Source organism: Carassius gibelio, chromosome B22, assembly GCF_023724105.1.
Source record: "Carassius gibelio isolate Cgi1373 ecotype wild population from Czech Republic chromosome B22, carGib1.2-hapl.c, whole genome shotgun sequence".
NCBI lineage: Eukaryota > Metazoa > Chordata > Actinopteri > Cypriniformes > Cyprinidae > Carassius > Carassius gibelio.
In genome coordinates this window covers 34,595,392-34,622,264 of record NC_068417.1, presented here as the reverse complement: position 1 = coordinate 34,622,264, position 26,873 = coordinate 34,595,392, and the positions used below count along the sequence as shown (strand labels likewise).

The 26,873-nt window shown below is 37.4% G+C and overlaps 2 protein-coding genes and 2 long non-coding RNA genes across 7 annotated transcripts in view; 1 reads left to right on the top strand and 3 right to left on the bottom strand.

The window, feature by feature from the left end:
- Nucleotides 1–26,873, top strand: part of LOC127987351 (NACHT, LRR and PYD domains-containing protein 12-like) — a 795,441-nt gene that overhangs the window by 382,656 nt on the left and 385,912 nt on the right. The window contains exon 15 of one of the 3 annotated variants that reach the window (XR_008161173.1): nt 24,236–24,353. The exons of the other annotated variants lie outside the window; for them this stretch is intronic. The gene's annotated coding sequence lies outside the window, so the exon portion shown is untranslated. Of the gene's footprint in view, nt 1–24,235; nt 24,354–26,873 lie in introns of those variants that run through there. 3 annotated transcript variants of the gene reach the window in all.
- Nucleotides 1–26,873, bottom strand: part of LOC127987369 (uncharacterized) — a 160,109-nt gene that overhangs the window by 54,017 nt on the left and 79,219 nt on the right. The window lies entirely within an intron of this gene.
- On the bottom strand, nt 1,258–9,921 carry LOC127987376 (uncharacterized). The gene is made up of 5 exons (XR_008161183.1): nt 5,884–9,921; nt 5,558–5,767; nt 4,519–4,650; nt 4,147–4,294; nt 1,258–3,563 (listed from the first exon to the last, which is right to left on the bottom strand). It is a non-coding gene; the product is annotated as an uncharacterized LOC127987376 (long non-coding RNA).
- On the bottom strand, nt 12,103–17,596 carry LOC127987362 (vitelline membrane outer layer protein 1). Of its 2 annotated transcripts, XM_052589661.1 has the most exons (6): nt 17,311–17,596; nt 15,337–15,443; nt 15,104–15,220; nt 14,128–14,309; nt 13,336–13,347; nt 12,103–12,140 (listed from the first exon to the last, which is right to left on the bottom strand). In XM_052589661.1, the coding sequence occupies exons 1-4, from the start codon at nt 17,515–17,517 to the stop codon at nt 14,129–14,131; spliced, it is 612 nt and encodes a 203-aa protein (XP_052445621.1). In that variant the 5' UTR covers nt 17,518–17,596; the 3' UTR covers nt 12,103–12,140; nt 13,336–13,347; nt 14,128. The 2 variants fall into 2 exon arrangements, with proteins under 2 accessions (XP_052445621.1, XP_052445620.1); XM_052589660.1 differs by lacking the exons at nt 12,103–12,140; nt 13,336–13,347 and having other exon boundaries at nt 13,782–14,309; nt 17,311–17,594.

Here is a 26,873-nt window from a genome sequence, read left to right as displayed (position 1 = left end):
CACTGGGTGTCTGGGTGTAACGGTGGGTGTAACGTTAACATTAGGCCTATCTGGCGGCTGAGGTGATGAATTTGATGAACCACCCGATGCTGCACAAAAAGATATGCAATGTGAACTTAGTGAACGCCACGTGGTTGGTATATAATATATTATGTAGCACGTTAGTTGGCTAGAAAAAGAGAGTTATAGAGAATATTTAGCTAATTATCTGTAGGCCTACTATATTACATATTTATTATATTTTAACTTATATCATTAAATACAGTTGTTGTTATAATAATAAAATGCAATATATTTCATTTGAGTTATATGTAACCTAAAAATTACTACCAGCTGATAGGACTGATTAGGTGAGTTTATTTTTGTCTTTAGAAAAATGAATGCCTATATCTTGTGTAGCCAACCTAATATTTATCCAAATGAGTCAATATTGATTCAAATCACAAGCACTGAACTGAAATCATAAAATTTGTCAAGCACAAAAAACGTGGCTAACCAGAAATTGTACCATGTAAACAATATAACAATTACACATGTTGTTACTAAACATAATACAATTCTGCTTAGTCACTAAAATGTTTTTTTTTTTTTTTTTTTTTTTTACAGAAATGATGATGAGAAAAATTATTATTAATATTTCAGTAATGTTCATTAAATCTATTAAATCTATTCTGTTGTTAGTGTGGTCTTTAAACTTATGAACAGTGTATGGACTGACAAAGGTGTTACATGAGGAAGCAATTTGACAACAATGCAGTAAATATTTTAGGTGCATCAAAAAGCGTGCTCATTAAGATACCAGCAGATAAACTAATCCAGCACAAATTAGTGCATAAAACGTCACCAAAATGAAGTATATTTGAACCTCATAATTAAATACAAAAGGTGGAGAAAAACTGCAAAAAGGTCCACTTTTTGAAAAAAAGAACCCCCCCTTTCAATAAGCTGGCTACGAACCTGGAATACCCACAATATAAAGGATGCAGGAAGCAGAAGATGTGCAAATGAGAAAGATCTATAGTTCACACTGACCAAAAACATGTAAGAATTGGTGTTTATTATCTGAAATCATAGACATTAACTTCCAGATGGGATTGGTTTTCTCCTTCAGGATAGTTTTTCCTGAGCTGGTTAGAGAAATCTCTCATTTTAATCCCATTCGAAATGTACCAAGTCTCTTATTTCTTGGATAATGTTTTTACATACTTTTTGGCAAACTCACTAATGCAAAACCACTGATCTCAGGTGATAAGAATTGCAACTCAAATGTTGTCTAGAAACAATGTTTCAATAGGGTTCAATAGAGATTGTAGTCTATGCATCTGTTGATTGTCTTTTAACTGTTAAAGGCAAGCTTCAAGACACGAGGGATCAGAGCTGTTTGAAATAAGAGACAAAATCGAGGAGGTCTTTCTTGCCGCAGAAGGTTTGCCAGCTGTATCAGGGAAGCTCAGGGAGCTGTCTAAGCATAGTGAGGACCTCACAGAACAACAGTGTGATTCTGAGGACCTCATTTAGATGCAATGTGTGCAGAGGCAAGTAATCACCCTGTCATCACACATGTATGTAGATTAAAAGAGAAACCATACTATAGTGCTATAGTCCATGGGTAAACGCTTTCAGAAAACATTGTCTAAGATCTAAATGGGCAGTATGTAAGGGACAATGTTCTCATCTGGTCATTATTGCAAAAATCCCCAAATGGATAATCAGGACCCCAAAAACTGGTTTATAGTAGCACTGGTGTCAGTTACCTGGATCATTAGTCTGACACTTAGGGCTGGTTTCACGGAAAGGGTTTAAATTAAGCCAGGACTAGGTGTTCGTTATATTAGGACATTTAAAGTGTTTTTACAAACATACCTTGCAGAAAACATTACTGGTTGTTCATCTTATACACAATTTATACAATGTTTTAAGATGTCAGTGCAAGCTTTTTTCAGGCATTTTAGTCTGGACCCCGGAAACCACCCCTTATTGTTTTATATTAAGAAATATCAGACTGCTGAATGTGACAAATGACCACCAGCATCAAATAGAGTGTAATTAAGTCCTATAAGTTTTGTTTTAATGAATTAAAGCAAAAGGTGATTTTAAACTGATTCTTAATGATCATATATTTGTAATGTTTTTTTTAGGAGTGATGAACAGTCCTGTGCTGGCACGCTGCTGTTCAAGTTTGGTTGGTTGAAGACTATGTGTCAATGTTATACTTCAGGAGGGTCAAGGATGTGTAAAATGTGTGTCTGTAATTACAGGGGAATCCCTGGTGGCTGTAGCTGGCCTCCCCGAAGTGTTAAGTGTAATTAGGGCCAGAGATGAGCAATTTAGTTCTGAATAAGTTTGCTACTGTGGTATACTGCATGTGTTTCAAATGTTCAGTGGCTACCAGAAGATTTTATTTCATTCAATTTCATGAATACAGCTCTTAATATAATTGTAGGGTTTTCCTAATATTGTATACATTTCATGCAACAGTATGCAAAAAAAATGAATGCACAATTGAACAAGTTTTGTTGTCATGTTAGGTTTTTTAGTTGGCCTCTCTAAAGTTTTGAATGTAATTAGGCCCTCAGGAGAGCGGGACAGTTTTTATAAGGTTGCTGTTGTGGTATAGTGCATGTTCAATTGCTACCAGAAGACTTTATTTGTGTTTATTAATAACTCTTAATATGATTGTATTGTTCAATTTTCTATACATTTTCATGTTACATTACACTGAAAAATGAATGTACAATCAGAGAAGTTTTGTCAGTCATGTTAGTGATACAATATAAAGCATCTCTATGCACATCTTCTGGTAATGTTGATTAGTTCAGATAGACAGTCTTGATATGGGCTGTAATGCTCATTTATGGTATAGTTCAGTACATTTTCAAGGTCACAATAAAGATAATTAAACTCTGATTTTGTCCTCTTCAGATTGAAATAGGTCAATGCCAAATGCTTATGTAGGGGTCAAACTGTGTCCCATTTCCTGTCTGTATAGGTTGGTGGCTTCTGAGGCCCTCAGCAGCAGTTGCTCTGAAGTCCTGGCCTTGCAGCCATCTCTGGCCAGCAGAAAAACAAATACTGACAATACTGTATTAAATGGTAGTGTAAGAACTTTCCAGCAGTCTTGCAGAGTTAAGGTCCTGCCTTGCTCCAGCTGCTGTAACTCACTTTCAAGTAATTCTGAAGACCTTCATTAGCTGCTTCTGTTTTGTTAGATTAATAAGGTTTGAGCTAAACTCTGCAGGAAATGGCTCTTTAGGACACTGAAAATTTGTATATATTAGCAGTTGGTTTACTGAATAATGATGGTGTGATAAAAGTAAAACACAGCTGTTGAGTGATGTCAAAGCAATATACCATATACCTAGAATATTATGGCTATTCCATGCCTGAACAAATCTCTGTACTCCAATCTGGCTGATCTGGCAGGTAAGATTGGATACACAGTATCTTGTCAACCCATCCTCCGTATCCAAAGCCTCCTGGTCGACCAACTGGAGGAGTGCAGTCTTGATTGGAAAACTGAGCCGCTTATTTACTTCGGGCCATGTTCTCTCTACAGTATGGTTCTGTCAAGTAAAAGATCATTCTCAAAATGTAAAGCATTCAAAACGATAAAGTATAAAGTACAAAATACACTTACACGTTAGTTCATTGTGCATTAACTAATGTTAACAGCTACAAAATTTGATTTTAAAAAGGTAATAATAAATGCTTAATTTAAAAATAACTAAGACTAATGGTAACATGAACTAACCATAAACAATACTTCTGCAGCATTCAACATTTTCAACATTTACTAATACATTATTAAAATCAAACATATTTGTTAACATTAATGCATGGTTAACTAACAAACAATGAATAATTATTTTCATTAATATTAATATGCACTGTAATAAATGTATTGCTCATTGTTAGTTCATGTTAGTTTAATGCATTAACTAATGTTAACAAATGACACCTTAATGTAAAGTGTTACCAGATTAATAAATGCTGTAGAAGTGTTGTTCATTTTTAATTCATGTAAGCTAATGCATTAACTAATGTTAACAAATACAACCCTACTGTTGCCAATAGCTTATAGCTCAGAACAGTATATATGTGGTAAAAATCTGACATCTGTGATAATAATGAATAATAAAATGTGACCTTAGTTGATGTTGTCTGGAGGTAAGGCAGTCGTTGCTGGTTATGCCTGTATTCTGCCAAGATGTCTTGCATGAAGAGGGATAGATCAAATTCTCTACCATGGTCCACTCTGACCTGATCCCACATCCCATGGGAAAGGACAGCATTTCTAGACAAAAATCTAGTTCAACTTTGATTTTATCACCGAATGTACCAAAAATATGGTAATATTAGAGTAGAAAATCGTAGTCTTACTTGTACACCTCTTCATAAGGTGTACAAGTATGCGGTGTTTGATTTGCGCTGTTTTTGCTCATAAAGTTTACATTCATTCACTTCACACTTGTGACTTTAGAGGTCTGTGTATAATATTGTGCTGATCCCCTGGCTCACCTGTTATCTAGCAAACACCAGACTGTCAGCTTCAGGCGAGTATTCAGACAGAATTATTCCTTGTCCGTTATTCGTTTTTTGAAGTCATCTTCCGTGCCATTCCGAATAAGGTATTCTGCTTCAGGCACAACCCTAATTATTACATTACATATTTAATTTTTACATGCAACATAGATAAGGTCATATAGTAACAACTCCACACAATATTGTAATTCTAAAATTCACGTCGTACTTGCAAACACTTTGTATGCATTATAGTTAATGCATGCTGGAGTAGTTGATTGTTTCCGACAGCGTTTGACTAGTCTATGCAAGCACTAGTACAGTATGACAAAAATTTCGCTGTATTTATGTGCGCATGCCCAGTAGAGCCAAACGTATCCCTTATAGCCTTAACCATGCGCATGCGTCATATCCCGAGCTTTGCATGTGTGTGTGCACTGTGCCAAGGCATCAGTCATTTAAATTTTTGACCACAGACATAATGTCAGCAAAAGCAGCATTATTAAGTAAATAAAATGAAAATAAAGTACATAAAAATAATTTGACCTTACAGCTCCAAACTCTCTTCTAGAGGGCCAGTGTCCTTTATAGTTTAGGTCCCAGGGTCGGACTGGGGATAAAACCAGTACTCATTACCAGGGCCCCAAGGCAAGAGAGGGCCCTTGAAAAGTATGAATCTGAAATATATTTTATTTTACATGGATATTTTCATGGGTGGGGGGCATGGTGGCCCATCAGGACTGCCTATCCATTGGGCCCGGGATGTTATGTAACGCCCCTGTTAGCTTCAACCCTAATTATACACACATGAACAAGCTAATCAAGCTCTTACTAGACACACTAGAATCTATCTTCCAGATAGATGTGTTAAGGCCAGTTGGAGCTAAACTTTTCAGGACATTGGCCATCCATGATCTAGTTTGGAGACCCCTGTCCTACAGAGTTGTTACTTTGCACATGCTTTTTGATCATTACAAATAATAATGTAAAATTATTTTCTTAGAATGGGAGATATGCTGTCTCTCGCATTACATACATTATCAGTAGTTAAGTATGTGTTCTTGAAGAGTATCCTTTTTTCTCTCATTTGGACTCGGTCTTGACTTGGACTCGAAACTTTCGGACTTGGATTTGACTTGGACTCAAACCTCTTTGGACTCGGTCTTGACTCGGTCTCGACTAGTCCTGGACTTGGACTTGACTTGGACTCGACAAAGCTGGACTTGACTACAGATCTACGTGCACCCTGAAACAAAACAGAGTTAATTAGATAACATATAGAAAGTATTCAGCCCCCAGTTTTAGAAGTACTGGTGTAGAGAGATTATAGGGCAGTTATCCGTAATGTACTATGGCACATACATGGCATCGAGTCTGGTGATATGGTTCGTGCATCTTTGCCAATGTCCTCTGCATTCGAACCTCTGATGCATGAACTCCTTGTGCAGCAAGGTGTCCCGTCATCATTTTACGTCCATAATATGGTCCAGTCTGTACAAACCAATGAGTCAAGATTAACCAATAATAGTAACTTAGATACAAGATGATTACATAAAGGTGAAGCATTTACATTGCAAAGCTCCGTTTCTCTTTTTTCACTGGTAAATATTTTTTCTGATTTTTATTAATATTTTAAATAAATATTTAATCTAGATTGTTACGACCGCAGCCATAACACACGAGAGGACATAGAAAACACAGCTCGTACAATAGGGAATTTATTAACAAAACGGCAGACATAACAATAGGAAAATTAAGGGGAATAGGACACGACAATAAGGCACACAGAGCCGCCGCCGAACACCTCGCCCGCCCCACAGATCTGGCTGCTTGGACTGCGCCGAAGTAGCAGTGCTTGGCCTAAGCAGCAGTGCTTCGCCTGTGCCTCCCCATAATATAGTCCCAAGTCAATATCCGCCTAGGAAATCGCCTAGTTTTAATCTGGATCGCTATATGTACTCGTTGTGAATACGCAGGCCACAAGAAGTAATTAGGTGGGTTTTTTTTTTTTTTGATCACTTTTACTCAGGCCATTCTAGCTGGCAACAAAGGATTCCATTCATTGTGCTAAGCTAAGCTAACGCCGACCCAGTCAAACTAAAACAATGCATGCACTGACACAAAAATGCATTTGCCCACCTATCTAAATGTAGGAAATAATGTGAATAAGCCCTATTTCAAAAAACGGTGGAGTGTTCCTTTAAAACAAATCACAAATACATGAATATGTAACACCTTCACCCCCCGCAAAAGTGAACCTTCACCTTTTCATTACCTCTCTAGTTTATGCCCCTAACCGACCCGGGACAGGGCATCAGCCACAACATTGTCCTTACCTCGAACGTGTTTGATATCGAGGTCATATGGTTGTAACGTCAAACTCCAGCACATAAGACGCTGATTAGTGTTGTGCATTGAATTCAAAAAATAAGCAGATTGTGATCACAATACACAACAATAGGATGAGAGCAAGTCAAATAGACCTCGAAATGACAGATGGCGATGACTAGAGCCAAAGCCTTCTCAATAGTGGAATAATTCCTTTGGGCAGCAACAAACTTTTATGAAAAGTAACAGACAGTGTGTTGTACTTCATCAGAACGCCTCTGCTGAAGAACCGCTCCCCGCACCCACGTCACTCGCATCCACGGCAAGACTAAAAGGTCTCAAGTGGTCTGGTGCCACCAAAACAGGTGCTGAAATCAACAAAAATTTAACATTCTCAAAAGCAGTCTGACACGAGTCTGACCAGTGAAACAACGCCTTAGGACTTAGCAAATCGGTAAGGGGAGAAACCACATTTGCAAAATTTTTACAGAATGCTCGATAATAACCGACCATCCCTAAAAACCAGCGCAGTTGTTTTCGATCAACAGGTGGTGGAAATTCACAAATTGCGGTAACCTTTGCCGCAACTGGATGAACCTGTCCCCCTCCAATCACTTTACCTAAATAAATTAGGTTAGCTTTACCGAACTCACATTTACTTAAGTTTACAGTCAGCTTTGCATCTGCCAAGCAAGAAAAGATCTCCCCAAGCGTTCAAATGCTGATCCCAAGAAGAACTGTATAATACTAAATCGTCCAAGTAGGCTTCACAACCAGAGACGGCAGCGAGAACATTATTAACGAGTCTCTGGAACGTGCTAGGAGCATTTCGCATTCCGAAAGCCATTACCCTATAATTAAGGAATGCATCAGGAGTTACGAATGCTGAAATCTCCTTAGCATGACCCGTTAAAGGTACCTGCCAGTATCCCTTTAACAAATCAAGTTTTGAAACGTACGTAGCGGAACCTACACGATCTACACAGTCATCTACTCTCGGCAATGGATAACAATCAGCCTTGGTAACAGCATTTACCCGTCGGTAGTCAGTACAGAATCGATAACTACCATCAGACTTACCCACCAACTCCAGGGACTAATTTAGGCTCTGCAATTTGATTCTCTAGCATATACTGAACTTCTTTATTCAAAAGAGATCTTTTATATGGATTAACACGATACGGATGTTGCTTTATGGGTCGAGTGTTAAATCCTACATCTATATCGTGATCTATAACAGACGTTTGAGTAGGAATGTCTCTAAACAATCCAGAGGAGTTCTTCACCAAATCCAAGATGTCATTTTGTTGAACAGCAGATAAATGAGATAATTGACTAGACAAGGTTAGTAACACTTCAGAGTTTCTCAACCGGCCTTCAACTACACATCTAGAAGGTCCCACCTCTTCATACAACGGTTCATGTACTGCCAAGCCTACAGATGCAGTCACATCAGCTGGCTTGATGCTGAGAGGAACACACTTCAGAGACTTCTCAATACTCAACTCCCTCTCATGATATATCTTAATCATATTAACATGAAAAACTTTAGAAGTTTTACGGCAATCTGGGAGATGAATAACATAATCACGGTCGGACAGTTTCTTTTCCACTACATAAGGACCACTATACCGGGCTTGCAGCGACCCTCCCCGCACAGGTAACAAAACCAGCACTTTGTCACCAGGTCTAAAACTTTGTTCTCTACCCTTTTTATCATACCAGACCTTCATTTTACCTTGTGCTTTCTCAAGGTTTTGTTTAGCCAATTCACAGGGTCAATGAAGACGGGTACGAAAATCAGTGACATACTCAGGAAGAGATTTAAATTTTTAATCGGATAGCCAACTTTCTTTCAAGACTGTCAAAGGTCCCCGCGGAGTATGGCCAAAGACCAATTCAGCAGGACTAAACCCAAGTGATTCCTGCACTACCTCGCGTGAAGCGAAAAGTAGTCATGGAATTCCCTCCTCCCAATCACGTTCTAGCTCAAAACAGTAAGCACGAAGCATAGATTTCAAGGTCTGGTGAAACCTTTCTAATGCGCCCTGACTCTCAGGATAAGCAGATGATAAAACATGTTTAATATGGAGACGTTTGAGCACCTGCGAAAACATACGAGATGTAAAATTAGTACCTTGATCACTCTGAACTACTTCCGGTAAACCGAACATTGTAAAGAACTTAACAAGTGCTTTAGATATCGTTCTCGACGTTATAGTACGTAAAGGTACCGCCTCAGGAAATCGTGTAGTCACGCACATTATGGTCAACAAGTATTTACATCCAGACTTTGAATGAGGAAGAGGCCCAACACAATCAATGATTATATGTTCAAAAGGTTCAGCCACCACAGGAACTGGAAACAACGGAGCAGGAGGAATAGTTTGATTAGGCTTCCCAACCATTTGACAAGTATGGCAAGTTTGACAATAGCGGGACACATCTTTCTTCAAACCGGGCCAGTAAAATTTACGTAAAACTCGATGGTATGTTTTACTTACACCCAAATGACCAGCCGTACCATCATGAGCCAGACTTAAGATCATGTTTCGATAATCAACTGGAACCACAATTTGATCAACAACATTCCAGATATCAGACAAGTTAGAAGGCACCCACTTTCTCATCAATATCCCAGCTCTGAGAAAGTAACCCTGGTGTGTATTCCCAAATGTCTGCTCTGTATGAACCACTTCAAATAATGACGCAAGCGTAGGATCTAACCTTTGAGTGGCAATTAGTTAATCAGAAGACAGAGACAAATCACCAAGATGTTCAAAAACCTTTTCAGCACTCAGAGGATGCGGATTTAATTCCCCCTGTGGAGCAACAGAAGACAACTTTGTTAAATCAGGATTTTCAAACCACGTACTATTTAACTCAACCTCGTCTGAGACATCAGGTTTAACCATAGAGCGTGTAACCGCACATGCTGAAAACACATCAGGGTGCTTTACAGCACATTCATCAGTAGTAGCAACAAGAGGTGACATTACCACTTCAGGTGGCACATTTAAACAACTCCACACACTGCCTCCAGCTAAGTCGTTTCCCAGGATGAAAGTTACATCAGGAATGGGCAAAGACGAACGAACACCTACGATCACATTCCCAGACACCAATTCAGAGTTCAAGTAAACACAATGTAATGGAACTTCTAGAACTCCCATTTCGAAACCTCGAACGAGAGCAAAAGTACCAGTAGCAGTCTTCTCAGACAATGGTAGTACTCCCTCCAAAATGAATGACAAAGCAGCCCCCCAAAACAGGTTTTGAATTATTAGCTGCCCCAGAGTTTTTGAGAGAGCAGTGTTCAAGTAAAATGGGCCGGCTGATCAGCAAAAATGGGCCAGTCAAACTGCAAAGTGAAATAGAAATTTCTGATGAAACACATTTGATTCTATTTCATTTGAACTACATCAAAACATCAATTTCAATCAATTTCATAAAAAGAATTGAACAATAGCTTGAACAACTTAGCATTTTATCTCTTTCAGGGGCCATCAAGACATGGGTTATGAATCATTATTCCTAAATGTGTATTTGTGTTTTATTGATTTATCAATCTTATTATTGAGGAGTAAGATGGGATATGTCAGCCAACTCTGCTTGCTTTCTTCTGGCCTCAGAATGAATTGCTAATCTCACTTAGCAACCGCAGACCAATAAAATAATTTCTAAATATCAAGTACTGTTATGGCAACAGTCTGAAATTCTTCTTTACTTTTAAGTTAAATGGCCCATTTTACTTGATATAATTCTATATAATAATAATAATAATAATAATAATAATAAATATATAAGTTCTCTCTTTATAATTGATATTCTATTTATTAACCCAGTTTCACTCAAGAATACAATTAAAGAATTACAATTTGCTGTTTGACTGAGTATTTGTTTGGCATCTCTAGTATCTCCTGTAGTGTCCTTCTGAATATTTCTCTTTCTGTAATATATTTTTAGCAGTGACATAGTACATGTTCTGTTGATTCTTCCTCCTGACAACACTCATACAGACCTGTTGGATGTTTTCCATTGAGATGATGTAATGTCTTATTTAGACTTGTGTGACCCAGTCTTAATCTCGATATTATGTTTTCCTCCTTTCCTCCTCATCGTTCCCACTTCCTTCTGGATTGTATAAAGGTGCCTGCCTGTGTTTCCCTTGTTACATTTATCTTGACATTTGCTGATGACTTCACTTTTAATTATTGTCTTTATTTCTGCTTTGCTAAATAAAATGTTCATTGTATTTTCCTGCCTATTGCTTCCTTTGCTAATGAATCTGCTATTTCATTGTCTTTAACTACACTGTGAGCAGGCACCCACAGAAATGTAACCACTATATTCAAGTTGTGAAGTCTGAAAATAGTTGAATATATTTAATAATATATGTCTAGTCAGAGATGAAAATGACTGTAAGGATATTAATGCTGAACTTGAATCTGAGCACAGAATAACTTTGTTTAGTTGAACTTGTTCTACCCAGTGCAGAGCTGTTGTAATTGATAAACTGTCAGTTGATCTGATGTTCTTCTATTGACAGATACTTGTAAAGATGGAATGGTACATGCATAAGATCTTCTTCCTGTAGGATCTTTGGATCCATCTCTATATAATGCTACATAATTCTGATACAAAATTTGAATCCTATCCTCCACCACCATCTGCTCAATTTACTATATGTGAATAGATGACTATTTTCCAGTAGATATAAATCAACAGAAAATGCTAAAAGAAACATAAATTTTTTATTACCTAGCCTACTGATTTTAAGCCTACTCATTTTATTTATTCTTTTCCTACTTAAAAAAAAAAAAAAAAAAAAACACACACGGTGAAATAAATACGAACCCTTAATTCAGAATTTGTGGCAGTAAACATAACATCTCGAGGCCACGACAAAACTAAGTGAACCGACCATGTTCTCTCTCGGGCACCGTAGAATCGTGTGTGTGTGTGTTTGTGTGTGTAAAATCAGATATATCAGTCTGGCCAGTAAACTAAAACTGTACTAGCCAATGGAGATTATATTGTCAAGGGTTGAGTCAACCTCAGATTAGTCCTGGTCATCTGGTTAGGCTTTGTTTCATGATAACTAGCTCGTCATAGTACACTCTTATACATAACGCTTCTTTATTGAGATCCACAAAGAACTTAACATCCATGAAACCTTTACCTTCTTTACAGAGGAAAAGGTTCTTTAGGATTAAAACAACAAAAAAAGAATTTAAGAATATTTGTTATTTGTATGATGTTCAATTATTCATCCACATGATCTTCTTGACCAGTGTTGTGGGTAACGCGTTACAAAGTAACGCGTTAGAGTACTCTAATTACTTTTTTCCTGAAATGTGTAACTTAACGCGTTAGTTTCGTGCGCAAGTAATCAGTAACTTCGTTATTTAAAAAAAAAAAGTAATCCGTTATTTTAAGGAAAGGAAAATCCCGACTGCAGCCTGCTTTTTGTCAGACGGTAGTCCTAGGTCTACTGTGCCACCTGCGGATGTATCAGCGGAGCCGAAGCTCTGTGATCGTAAAGTCAATGGCTGTGATACGTCTGTGCCCTGCACCTGACCCTGTGTGTGTGTGTGTGTGGTTTTTTTTTTTTCGAACTCCCGGCAAGATGGCAGAGAGGACAGCGTTTGGTTTATGGAAGTACGCACATTATTTTCAATTTGTCAACGAAAAAGAAATCGACTGTCGGACAAACGTTTCGAAAATCTGCTTCTGCTACGTTTTAATCACTACTTTGAAGAGTAAATGTAAGAGGACTGTGTTACAGCGAATTTAGGCTTGTGACTGTGAGTGACACTTTAATAATAATTAGTTCGGCTATTAAGCGATTTGTCATTTGCCTGTGTGGCAGTGAAGGATTTAATTCGGTTTGTTATCATTTTTGTTTGACAGGCAGCTGTTAATTTCTGTTAGATCATTGGCTGGCTGGTTGTTCATCATTTCTAAATGGATTTAAATCTGCAAGCCTGTTTAAGGTTGTGTTTACAAGTAAGCATACTTGTACTTTGATAACTGAATTATATAAAATTAAAGAAAAATCAGGAGTTATCTTGTGGTGCTCATAATATACAGTAGCCTAGGCTACCCGGGCTGGGTAACGTTAGGTGCGAATTTTGATTAATAATATGTTCTGTGATAATAAATAAATAAAACGCCACGTGGAATAGCCGATTGCTGACTGTCTTTCCTGTTATTGTTATCCTGCAGTGTTAATTTAGTCGGAAGACTGACGTTATTCATTGTCGGGAGTCACGACTTCTAGGTGGATTTAAAGGGGCCGGGGGCTGTGTCTGTCATGTGTGAGCCACTGCAAACGGCTTTTAATTTTTGGTAACGCATGAGTACTCTAACGCGTTACTTTTATGAATAGGTAACGCTGTATCATAACTAATTACTTTTAATTGATGGTAACTGTAACTTAACTAACTACTTTCCAAAGTAACTATACCCAACACTGTTCTTGACATCCTCTTATACTTATAAGAAAAAACAGATGTATGCTGTGCAGTCTGTGGCATTCTGTGTGTTGACTCAGGGTTTGTACAGATACGGTAAAATAACTTTCAAGGACTTTTCACGATATAGTTTTTTTTTTCTTCCAAACAATTGCAGGATTTAAATGTGCAATAAAGTCAGAATTGTGAGTTTTTGAGACATGATTTAGACTTTTTTTTCTCTAGCAATTTTTGACATTATTGTCAAGCAGTTCTCTAGCAATTCTGACATTATTGCATGATAAGACTTTATAGACATTATAACTATTTTTTTTTCTCAGAAACTCAGAATTGTCAGTTGTTATAAAGTCGAAATTGCAAGAAAAAGTCAAAAACTCACAATTCAGATTTTTTTTAATTCAGACTTTATCACCATTTTGACTTTATTACTCACATTTCTGACCACATACCACGCAGTTTTGATTGTATATCATTAATTTCTTTATTACTCACATTTCTGACCACATATCATGCCGTTTTGATTTTATATCATGCATTTCTTTATTACTCACATTTCTGACCACATATCACACAGTTTAGATTTTATATCATGCATTTCTTTATAACTCACAATTCTGAGATCTTGCAATTCTGATAATTGTAATTACCTTTTTTTATTTCATGATATTACATTTGTGTTAAATTGGAGAAAAATGAACAATCATTTTGTATGTTTGAGAATTCAAGCGGTTTCAAGAGCCTCTTCATAAGTCTGTATGTTTTCAAGGGTTTTCCAGGACCCTGGTTAAATGTGATAAATGACCTCAATCGCAGCAGTACATGATCACATCATTGAGAGCGGTGTCGTCTCCGAATCCCTGCGGCTCTTCTATCCGCGTCCTGATGCCACAGATTCCTGTTCCCTCACATGTCGGGCTCCATTTGCCCCATTGGCCCCAGGTTGTGCCCTCACCCACCATCTCATGCCCCCCACTGCAGGTAAATCTGGAATAAAGATGACACTATTATGTCAAAGAGCCCCTATTAATGATGATATTTCATGTAGCAGTTCTGCAAAGATTCATGCAAGACAAATGGAGTTGTTGTCTCTCTTAAAGGTGACCTATTATGCTCATTTTTAGTCCACAGAATGTGTCTGTTAAGTGTCTGCTCAAAATATCGCATGGATTTGTATTTTTTTAATCATATTTTAACTGCCTATTTGTGGGTGGAAGAAAAAAAGCTCAGTTTTTTGTGTGTACCTTTAAATGCAAATGCAAATGCAAATTCCAGCAGAGGGCTGACTAAAGGACTTTCCACACTTAGCGCGAAAAAGTGAAACAAATTTTGGACGCGATGATGCCTGGAATAAAACAACAGCTTCCTATGGATGCTTCCACATAGACCATGAACATTTTGCACACCGGAAAATGCGAATGTTTTTTTCTCGTCCAGTCCTACAAATCTTTTCAGTTTCACAAAGTGAAAATACGGGCCGTCCAATAAGATTTGAGCATTAAATCAGATGCCCGGAGCAGCTGCTATTGCACAATAAAGGCAAGAGTGGAAACAAATTAAATATGCTGTAATTGCTGCTCGTAAAGGTGAGAATAATACATCATTTGGAAATTTAAAGGGTCTATTTTTATTTGTGTGCACTCATGTTCTTCCGGTCTCGTTCTCGAACAGGACGCTTCACAAAAGTGAACCGAAACGCAGTGATTTTCTGACAGACATGATGAATATCTATTGAAAGCTTTGAATTACTACAAACTCTAATCAGAAAGAGAAAAAGTCACCTGATGTTGTTTACGGCCGTATCATCATCAATTCCTTGAGAAGATTCAACTTTCAACTGAAAAGCTGTTAAGAATCCTTTAGGACACATTTGGACATAATCTATCCACTGACCAAAGCTGAAGAAAAAAAAGGGAAAAAATACACTCTATAGTTGTATATATATAAGGTTTATAGTTATTAAGTAATCAGTATTTACTTTCAAGAAAATCATCACTTTGTCTGAACCCATTACCTTCCTTCATCAGACCCAATGGTTCCTGAAGCGTCTTCAGATTTACTCTCACAGAAAAGATAAATCGCATTGAGTGCAGTGTTATCAAAATAATCATATCTTTCAACCTAAAAAAAAATTTAAATAAAATAACAGCAACAACATTAAGACAATCCTCTATTTGTTAACATCCACGGCAGGTGGAGTTACAATGTTACAATGGCTCAACATCTCAAGAAAATGATTTCCCTACTTTGTCTTGTTTTCCAGTATAAATATCAAAACATTCGTAAAGCATTAACACCTCGACTTGAGCAAAATCAGCAGAATAAAGTGAGATTTTGCATAAAACAAGAAGAAAACTACAACTTATTAAGGCTTTTTAATAATACTGCACAATAATAAAAAAAAAGGAAATTGTAAATCTAACTTGTTTAGGCATGTTTAATTATTACTATTATTATTTTTCAACCAGGAAGGTCCCATTGAGATACAATATCTCTTCCACCAGGGAGTCCTGGTATTTGTTGAGTTAAAAAAAAACTTCATTTTAACTGGAAAGACAAAAGTACAGATTTTTATTGTTTAAAAACAACTAGAGTGTAATCTGGCATTTACATATATTTTAAATGCCAGGTGTTTGTGTGTTTACTTTGTTTATTTGTATGTATACTGTATATAAATACACACACATAGAGCCTTGTGAAAGTATTCACACCCCTTCATTTTTTTCATGTTTTGTTATGTTGCTGTTTTATGTTAAACTGCTTTAAATTACTTTATTCCCACATCAATCTACACTCCATGCACCATAATAGTAGAGCAAAAAACTGGATTTTAACAACTTTGCAAATGTATTAAAAAATAAAAAATAAAAACGTCATGCTGTGGAGTGTTTTCAGGCGGCAGGGAATTCATCAGAGAAGAAGAAAACCTAGATCTTCTTCATGAAAACCCAGTCCACAACATTGAGAAGCTCAGACAGGCAGAAGGTTCATCTTCCAACAGGACAATGACCCTAAACACACAGCAAGAGTAGCTTATATTCAACTCTGTGAATGTCCTTGAGTGACCCAGAAACACCCTGAGCTTAAACCCAATCAGATATTTCTGGAGAAACCTGAAGATCATCCAACCTGACAGAGCTTGAGAGAAGAAGAGATGAGGAGAAGAATAGCAGATCATTGTCAAATGAGCAAAGCTTGTCACATTAAACAAAAAAGTCTTGAGGCTGTAAAGGTGCTTCAGCTATATATTTAGTTAAGAGTTGGGTATAACGCATTACACAAATACTTACTAGCGTTACTGTAAACCAATTACTTTTCCTGGTAACACAAGCCTGGTTTTGTGTGGATGATTATCTTGCGTGGACATATTTTGTGAGCTCAGACAGGAAATAATGTACCTTGCATTGGTTTCATACAGATTATTCTATCAGAGAATATTTGTTATCAACATGATTTTTTGACAATAATAGACACTTGAAGCTTTCTTTAGATATAGCCTACTGTATTTCAAATGTCATTTTTGTTCATTTCAGTGACTTGTTTCAGGAAGATATTCACAGAGAATGCAGAAGGTGAATTTTACAAAAAAAAAAAAAGTTGTGACAATAATGTTTTTGATGTGGGAAAAAAAGTAATTTAAAGGAACTTAACATGAGGCAGCAACATAAAAAATGAATACTTTCGGAAGGCACTGTACATAAATATGAATACATACACATACATATTTAAGGAACACACACATACATATAAACATTTCTCAAATATATGCACATATGTAAAAAGTAATTGATTTTACAGCCCCAAAGTAAATAAGTAAATAAATACAAAGATAAATTATTGAAATGTGAAATCAAGTCCTGATCAAATTAGAAATGTTTAGATTTTTATTTAATCATTATTATTATTATTATTCATTATTTTTGGAAAACAAGACAAAATACTGAGTTATAAAATCCAAAGCACATCCATGAGTTGATGCTCAACTTACCTTTACATTAAATCCCTTGGCGTATGTTCCATCTGGACAAAACTCACTTCGACCCCATGATCCCCAGTGCATCCCATTCGAAACAGTCAGTGATGATCTAAAATGTCTTTCGCTGCTCCGCTCCAAACGTCTTCCTGTGGACTGAACACTCACATGCAGCCCAGTAAAGATCAGCAGTGAAAACACAATGGAAATAAAGTGATGCATTGCTACAGCACAGACCTGATGGATAAAAATGATTTAATTATTTCTATTTGCTTCCTAAAATCAAACACTGACCATTTGTAGTCAGTCAACAGAACCTGCCTGTTTCTTTATTGAGCCAATCAGAACAATGCATTCACAGGGTTCATCAATATTCCAGCCAATCAGCAGCCATGAACACTGAGTATGTCAATGACTGTAAATCAGCACAAATAAACACAAACGCCTGTTTGGTTAACCGTTAGCGTCCTTGGAAAGTCTTTTACTAGGTAAAAAGCCAATGTTCAAAGTTCAGAAATATCAATCGTGCAAAACAGCAGAAAATATTATATATGACCTTTAATAATAAAACTTTTTATATTTGCATTTCCTGCAAAGAAGTCACCAATCAGCTAAAACTGATCATTCTGTCATCATTCCATCAACTGCTTTTTGGTTTTCAAGGACTATAATCAGTAAGGAATCTGTTGTGGATTTGACTTGTTCAAAATAAACTAAGAGAAGGATTGAATCCAGTAGACTTTATTGATCACAACAAAGCTGAGTTGCGTTTGCCAAAGACTGCTCCAGAATGTCATTTCTACACAGATGTATATATGCCTGGAGCTGGTTACAGAATATGTATTGTTGTATTTGTATTTGACAGGTGTGTTTTTTTACCATATGTAGAAATGATAAATAGCTGTCATGTATGTATTTCTGGTCCTGAACAGATTCTTTCCATATATGCAGGATCTTCAAGTTTTAAATAGTTCACTCATTACTTTCTCTGCACCCTTTGACACACTCACACACAGGCTCTTTTAATAATAATAGAAGATTATAGTAGAATAGTTTCTTCCTACAAATAGGTATAATTATTTGTATTATATTGAATTAAGATAACTGAAAATCTTCTACAAATCTTGTTTCTGCACATAACCAAACAGGTAATTGTGATATTTTTCTAATGGTTAGAGAGTTGGACTTGTAACCTGAAAGTCGCAGGTTCAAGTCTGTGAACGAACAGGGCTCTCTTCCTCCATCAATACCCATGAAATATAAAGTCACAATTATGATAATCTTGAGACTCATATAATATATAGGGGAGAAGTTGTGGCCTAATGGTTAGAGAGTTTGACTCCTTACCCTGAGGTTGTGGGTTCGAGTCTTGGGCTGGCAACACCCTAAGTAAGTAAAAGTTTATTTATATAGCACGTTTATGACAGCAAAGCTGAACAAAATCAAAAGATAAACAATAAAAAAAACAGATGCAATGGATGACTGAAGAAGATCCAAATATAATGAATTACAGTAGTCAAGGTGGGAGGTAATAAAAGCATGAATGACTTTCTCAAGGTCGTTAGGAGTTAAAAATGATTTCAGTCTCGAGATGATCCGTAACTGACAACTGTATTAATTTGTTTAGTTAAGCAAAGTTCAGAGTCCAGAATGACACCAAGGTTCCTGACCTGGGAGCAGAATGAGGGGAAATGCTTGCCAAGATCATTTATGAGACCACATCTCAACTTTGGGGGGCCAAAGATGATTACTTCTGTTTTATTCTCATTTAGTCTAAGAAAGCTGTTGGACGGCCATTTCTTGATTCCAAAGGCAGGCCAATAAGGGTTTAATGGTATCACCAGCACTCAATGGTATGTACAACCGGGTATCATCAGCATATAAATTAAATGAAACATTATGTCTCCTAATAGGGCTGAGGTGCCCTTGAGCAAGGCACCGAACCCCCAACTGCTCCCCAGGCGCCACAGCATAAACGACGCCCAATGCTCCAGGTGTGTGTTCACAGTGTGTGTGTGTGTGTGTGTGTGCACTTTGGATGTGTTAAATGCAGAGCACCAATTCTGAGTATGGGTCACCATACTTGGCTGTATGTCACGTCACTGTCACTGTGGACAACCAGAATGGGTAATACCGCCGCGGCATTAAATGCAAGTCAGTCGCATGGTAAAATGCATCGCAAAACTAATGCCAGGTGGCGCAAAGGAACAGATTTCAAACTGACTGTAAAATGTTGGATTGTAAACAGAGATTAAAGGACAAAGTAAAACAACAATAACATTATAATTTAACATTGTGACATCCTTAAAAACCATTAAAAAAATGTATAGTCAGTTAATTTAAAAATGTGGGGTAGTCTTACAGTCTATGCATCAAAAATTAAAAGAAAGACATTTAAACAAATTATTTTATGCATGCTATTGTTATTTATTACTTTAACTGTCACCCTGTCCCATATACGGGACGCCTACATTTACTTCACTATATTACAATTAAATCTAATCTAATCTTGACAAACTATATATCGTTGGAAAGACTCCCAAATATATATTTTACCAATGTTTTTTGTTAAAAAATTATGTAGGGAAAGTAGGAAATTTATTTAATTAATCTTCACAAGTCAAGTCACCGCTTATCTTCACGAGTCAATCAAGTCACCGCTAATCTTCACGAGTCAATCAAGTCACCGCTAATCTTCACGAGTCAAGTCAAGTCACCGCTAATCTTCACGAGTCAATCAAGTCACCGCTAATCTTCACGAGTCAAGTCAAGTCACCGCTAATCTTCACGAGTCAAGTCACCGCTTATCTTCATGAGTCAATCAAGTCACCGCTAATCTTCACGAGTCAAGTCAAGTCACCGCTAATCTTCACGAGTCAAGTCAAGTCACCGCTAATCTTCATGAGTCAAGTCACCTCTAATCTTCATGAGTCAAGTCAAGTCACCGCTTATCTTCACGAGTCAATCAAGTCACCGCTAATCTTCACGAGTCAAGTCAAGTCACCGCTAATCTTCACGAGTTAAGTCAAGTCACGCTAATCTTCACGAGTCAAGTCAAGTCACCGCTAATCTTCATGAGTCAAATCAAGTCACCGCTAATCTTCACAAGTCAAGTCAAGTCACCACTAATCTTCACAAGTCAAGTCACGCTAATCTTCACGAGTCAATCAAGTCACCGCTAATCTTCACAAGTCAAGTCAAGTCAATGCTAATCTTCAAGAGACAAGTCACCGCTAATCTTCACGAGTCAATCAAGTCACCGCTAATCTTCACGAGTCAAGTCAAGTCACCGCTAATCTTCACGAGTCAAGTCAAGTCACCGCTAAGTCAAGTCAAGTCACTGCTAATATTCACAAGTCAAGTCAAGTCACGCTAATCTTCACGAGTCAATCAAGTCACGGTAATCTTCACAAGTCAAGTCAAGTCACTGCTAATCTTCACGAGTCAAGTCAAGTCACCGTTAATCTTCACGAGTCAAGTCAAGTCACCGCTTATCTTCATCAGTCAATCAAGTCACCGCTAATCTTCACGAGTCAAGTCAAGTCACCGCTAATCTTCATGAGTCAAGTCACCTCTAATCTTCATGAGTCAAGTCAAGTCAACGCTTATCTTCACGAGGCAATCAAGTCACCGCTAATCTTCACGAGTCAAGTCAAGTCACCGCTAATCTTCTCGAGTTAAGTCAAGTCACGGTAATCTTCACAAGTCAATCAAGTCACTGCTAATATTCACAAGTCAAGTCAAGTCACGCTAATCTTCACGAGTCAATCAAGTCACCGCTAATCTTCACGAGTCAAGTCAAGTCAATGCTAATCTTCAAGAGACAAGTCACCGCTAATCTTTTACGAGTCAAGTCAAGTCACCGCTAATCTTCACGAGTCAAGTCAAGTCACCGCTAATATTCACAAGTCAAGTCAAGTCACGCTAATCTTCACGAGTCAATCAAGTCACGGTAATCTTCACAAGTCAAGTCAAGTCACTGCTAATATTCTCAAGTCAAGTCAAGTCACCGCTAATCTTCATGAGTCAAATCAAGTCACCGCTAATCTTCACGAGTCAAGTCAAGTCACGCTAATCTTCACGAGTCAATCAAGTCACCGCTAATCTTCACGAGTCAAGTCACCGCTAATCTTCACGAGTCAAGTCAAGTCACCGCTAATCTTCACGAGTCAATCAAGTCACCGCTAATATTCACAAGTCAAGTCAAGTCAAGTCACCGCTAATCTTCATGAGTCAAATCAAGTCACCGCTAATCTTCACGAGTCAAGTCAAGTCACCGCTAATCTTCACGAGTCAATCAAGTCACCGCTAATATTCACAAGTCAAGTCAAGTCACGCTAATCTTCACGAGTCAATCAAGTCACCGCTAATCTTCACAAGTCAAGTCAAGTCAATGCTAATCTTCAAGAGACAAGTCACCGCTAATCTTCACGAGTCAATCAAGTCACCGCTAATCTTCACGAGTCAAGTCAAGTCACCGCTAATCTTCACGAGTCAAGAGTAGTCAATGCTAATCTTCACGAGACAAGTCACCGCCAGAGATGGGACCAAGTCACACATGTGCAAGTCTCAAGTAAGTCTCAAGTCTTAACCTTCAGGTCTCAAGTAAGTTTAGTATTTTTTTATTGGGCAAGTCAAGTCACAAGCTATGTCAAGTCAAGTCCAAGTCAAGTCACCTTAATATTGTTATTTTACCTGCAGAATCTGATCTTAATAAAGTTAAAAGACAAGATATAAGTAACTGTCAGTAAATTAAAATAATTTGGATTTGCATTGTAAATACTCATGTTCAGTAAAATACATCATGGAATCAAACAAAATTGTAACTTCCTAAAATTATTTATTTTTCACTTCTGCCAACAGTGTTTGAAATGTTTTACATTTTCAACATTGAGTCCATAAAACTAAACATCAAACAGACTCCTCTCTGAACACCTCTCTCTCTCTCTCTCTCAAACACAGTTTACATACAACATTAAACTGTTACATTTCTCCTCTCTCTCTCTCTCTCTCTCTCTCACACACACTCTCTCTCTCTCTCTCTCAGAGTATAGAATATAAATATGACGTATTTTCAGTTGTTTCATACTTTTTTGTTATGTACAGTACAGACCAAAAGTTTGGACACACCTTCTCATTCAAAGAGCTTTCTTTATTTTCATGACTATGAAAATTGTAGATTCACACTGAAGGCATCAAAACTATGAATTAACACATGTGGAATTATATATGGAATTATATACATAACAAAAAAGTGTGAAACAACCGAAAATATGTAATATTCTTGGTTCTTCAAAGTAGCCACCTTTTGCTTTGATTACTGCTTTGCACACTCTTGGCATTCTCTTGATGAGCTTCAAGAGGTAGTCACCTGAAATGGTCTTCAACAGTCTTGAAGGAGTTCCCGAGAGATGCTTAGCACTTGTTGGCCCTTTTGCCTTCTGTCTGCGGTCCAGCTCACCCCTAAACCATCTTGATTGGGTTCAGGTCCGGTGACTGTGGAGGCCAGGTCATCTGGCGCAGCACCCCATCACTCTCCTTCTTGGTCAAATAGCCCTTGATGCCTTCAGTGGGACTCTACAATAGTCAATAGTCATGAAAATAAAGAAAACTCTTTGAATTAGAAGGTGTGTCCAAACTTTTGGTCTGTACTGTACATAACAAAAAAGTATGGAACAACTGAAAATACGTCATATTTATATTCTGTACTGTATATATATATATATATATATATATATATATATATATATATATATATATATATATATTTATTTATATATATGTATGTAATATGCACTTGTCATGATTGGGTAATCGAGGCAGCTACATTTGTTTTTCTGATTAATTGTTTTGCTCTATGAGAAAGACAAGGTAACAAAATATTCGGGGCTTATGCCCCCTTAGCCCAACCCTAGCGCCGCCCCTGGAATGCGTTTTTTTGACGGCCTGCTAGCGGATCATTAGGGGCTGTTCACATCACGTCTTTTGTGCGCGCAAGTTCGTTATTTCCAATGTAGGCGCGGTATGCGCGCTCATAATGGAAGAAACGCGCTCAACATCTAAACTTTTCAGAATGCAGCAAGCGCACCGCAGGTCATGTGACAATAACTAACCAATCAGCTTCATCCTTTCTCGTATCAATGTTGAAAGCTCAGCTAAGATGAAGGAACACCTGTTCATAGCTGTAAATGGATTGCCATTTTGAAATGAATTTAGTAGCAGAGCTACTGCGAGCGATTTTTAGTGCTGCAAAAACATTTATCCTTTGCTGAAATTTCCGCGTCTTCATTGAGAGAGAGCATGTCATGGATGCTTAGCAACGACAGACGCCCCAGGAGCACTTCTGCCTGAGCGCTTTGGAAAGAAGTAGAAAGTGGCGCGACTAGCGTTTTCCACACGTTTTTAGGCGCGAACTATTGAAGACAAAAGCGATGACCCTCGGTACCTCTCAGACTGACATGTTGATGTGATGTGATATCTGATTTAAGTGGGCGTGGTGTGTGTAAGGTAGAGAGGGCATGACTGATGATAGTGTCCTGATCCAGTCACGACGCTATTCTCAGCCTGCGCTCCAGCTGAGTAATCAACTTTATTTTAAAAAATAATTTATATATTTTATATTCAAAATGAAAACATGATGTGATTAACACTCAAGTCATTCAAGTCATCGTGTCTCAAGTCAAGTCAAGTCCCGAGTCTTTAACTTCCAAGTCCGAGTCAAGTCTCAAGTCCTAAAAATAGCGACTCGAGTCGACTCGAGTCCAAGTCACCAAGTCACAAGTCCCCATGTCTGGTCACCGCTAATCTTCACGAGTCAAGTCAAGTCACCGCTAATCTGCACGAGTCAAGTCAAGTCACCGCTAATCTGCACGAGTCAAGTCAAGTCGCAGCTGATTTTCCGGAGTCTCGTCTAGGGCTGTCGAATTATTTTTGAATTTAAAATGCATAATTTCAGTTAGGGTGAAGAAAAGCTTTTTGTTTTTCTTCTAAGGCCACAAGAGTGCGCATCGAGCAAAATATTACTAATGCACGTTTATTCAAAGCATAAGAAAACATGACTGTAAAAAAAGTGCATAATATAGAAAATAATTGTTTATACACCAATTATAAATAAGTAACTTAAATAACTATAAACAAAACCGCATCATGTATGCATGCATAGTTTAATACAAAGGGCTGAAAGCCAATCACACAGAGTACATTTTTCATTTAAACACGAGATGCAATGGGATGAGGAAAAACCCACCATAAATTCTTGAGATATGTTTTTAAAATGTTGAACTTAGATTAATTTTACATGGCTATCTAAACATGTGGCTCTGTTGTGCGAGACGCGAGTGCAACGGTGATAGATGTCCCTCTAGAAAATCTGTGAAATATGCTTTCTGTGTGAATCGCTTGGTTTCAGCTTTGATGTAAACAAGATCTTCTCCACATTGATGTTCTCTTTTTCTGCAATATTTATAATGAACATCGCAGCAGCACTGCATCTCGTTGCTTCAACTGTTTAGGCTAACAAAAACATTATATAATATAAGATAATAAACTGGTAAGATCCAATTTCATTATAATGAAAGAGAAGACATTTTCACTTTCCACATTGGACTCTACTGTTTATAGCTAAAAAAAAAATACCTTTTTGTCTATTAGACATATGTGTATAAATAAAATGAGTCTAAGACAAATGTTTAAAATGGCTAAATATGTACACAATCTGTATCAACTGTAGCTATTACTTGCCATTTTGTTCTGCTTATCTTGTTTTCCAGCAGATCCTGTTACTCCAGTACTAACCAGCATCATATAACCTGAGTCTGTAATAGTCATCAAAACTAACAAAGTCAATATTTTATTTAGTCACATTATTATTATTATTACACAGTAAATATCATTATGCTACAATATTAAAATCTGTTTAGAATACTTGTGCAGTTAATTATAATAAAAGAGGAGCATCACACAGCTGCTGAGGAAGAACTGGACCCCGTCACACATTAGTGTCAGAGAGAAGGACTCTTATAAAAACTGCTATCCTTTATGGACAATGTCCATCACTTGAAAACAAAGAGCTACTGTATAACCAAACTGAAGCTCAATCCTAATAAATGAAGTGAAGCTTGTGGAAGCACAAGTAACAGACCCACACACACACACTGTACCTTCAGACTCACTGTTGGAGTCTATGGTTGAGTCAGTGGGTAAATAGTTATCATCAATAGTTATTAACAGTCATTTAACAACATTGTATAATGATGATTTTATTGCTGGTTGAGAAGGTATGTCTGGATTGTAATGTGAGGAAACCACGTTCCTGTCAGTTGCTCAGGTTTTCTAAACAGATCTTTGTTTGTTTTGGTGCATCTCTACAGAGACTGTCACACTGGATTGTGGACACAGTAGTCTTGTCTTTCAGACAGTGAACTTATACAGCTGTGATTCAATAAGAGCTCAGTGTTCTCTAAGACAAATCTTTCTCATATCATCAGTTACTGATGCAATGTCTCGTTCCCTCATCTCAGGGAACTAAGATAATATTGAGCAATCAGAGACATTATAGTTAGAGCCTCCTGATTCATAAAGATGAATAACTGTAACAAACAAAAATAAATCATACGGTTTGGAAAGAATATTGTTAGTCTTATCAGTACATAGAATTACAAACAGCGGTGTCTAACAATAATCACATGTGAGATATTTCACAACGAGTTTTACATGTTCATATGTTTCTCTGATCCATATTGTAATCAGGTGATTGTTGCTGCTGTGGTCTCTTCATACCTGGACACGGTTGACAGAGTTCAGAGATGTTGAGTGTTTGGTCTGGTTTCTGATTGAATTGTTCAACACACAGCTGTAGATGTTGATATCCTGATAATTCACCTCCAGAGGACGAGAGAAGCTGTTGTTGAGATCAGAGACACTGACGGATGAGATTCAACTCTTTCCTTCGTACCAGCAGAGAGTCGTTTCTGTCTCATTCATCACTGAACACAGCAGGATGAACACATTTCCAGCTCCATGATTGTTCAGAGTCTCTGATAATAGTGAGAATGAACAGAGGAGCTGGAAACACATGAGAATAAACAGAAATGTTACTGAGAGGAGGATCAAGATCAAATACAGGTGGTAAAGTGTGTAATAATGAACTGAAGTACAACAATACTAGTCAATATATCAGTTTCTAATGAACATTTACAGTCAGAACTACATAAGCTGTGTTTCTAGAAGAGTAGTTTAATATGACGTGGACTTAAACAGATTGTCATGTTAATACCCACCATCTTGTGTGATGTCATGATCGTCAGTTCTTTATTGTTAAACAAATGTGGTTTGATGTTTGTGTCACAAAGTTCATGAGGTTTCAAAACAGTCAGGATTAACCAGTTAATTTCTCCAATAAATCTGTTTTGATTAATCTAAGCACAGTATAACATTGTTGAATGGAAACACTCTCCTGATCCATTTGTCAGTCATGGGTGATGGTAATCTTTTCTACAAACGTTTCTTATTTCTACAGTTACTGAATTATCAGCAGTCATTTACCACAGGGGTTGTGTTATGAATCAGGTCAATGAGGT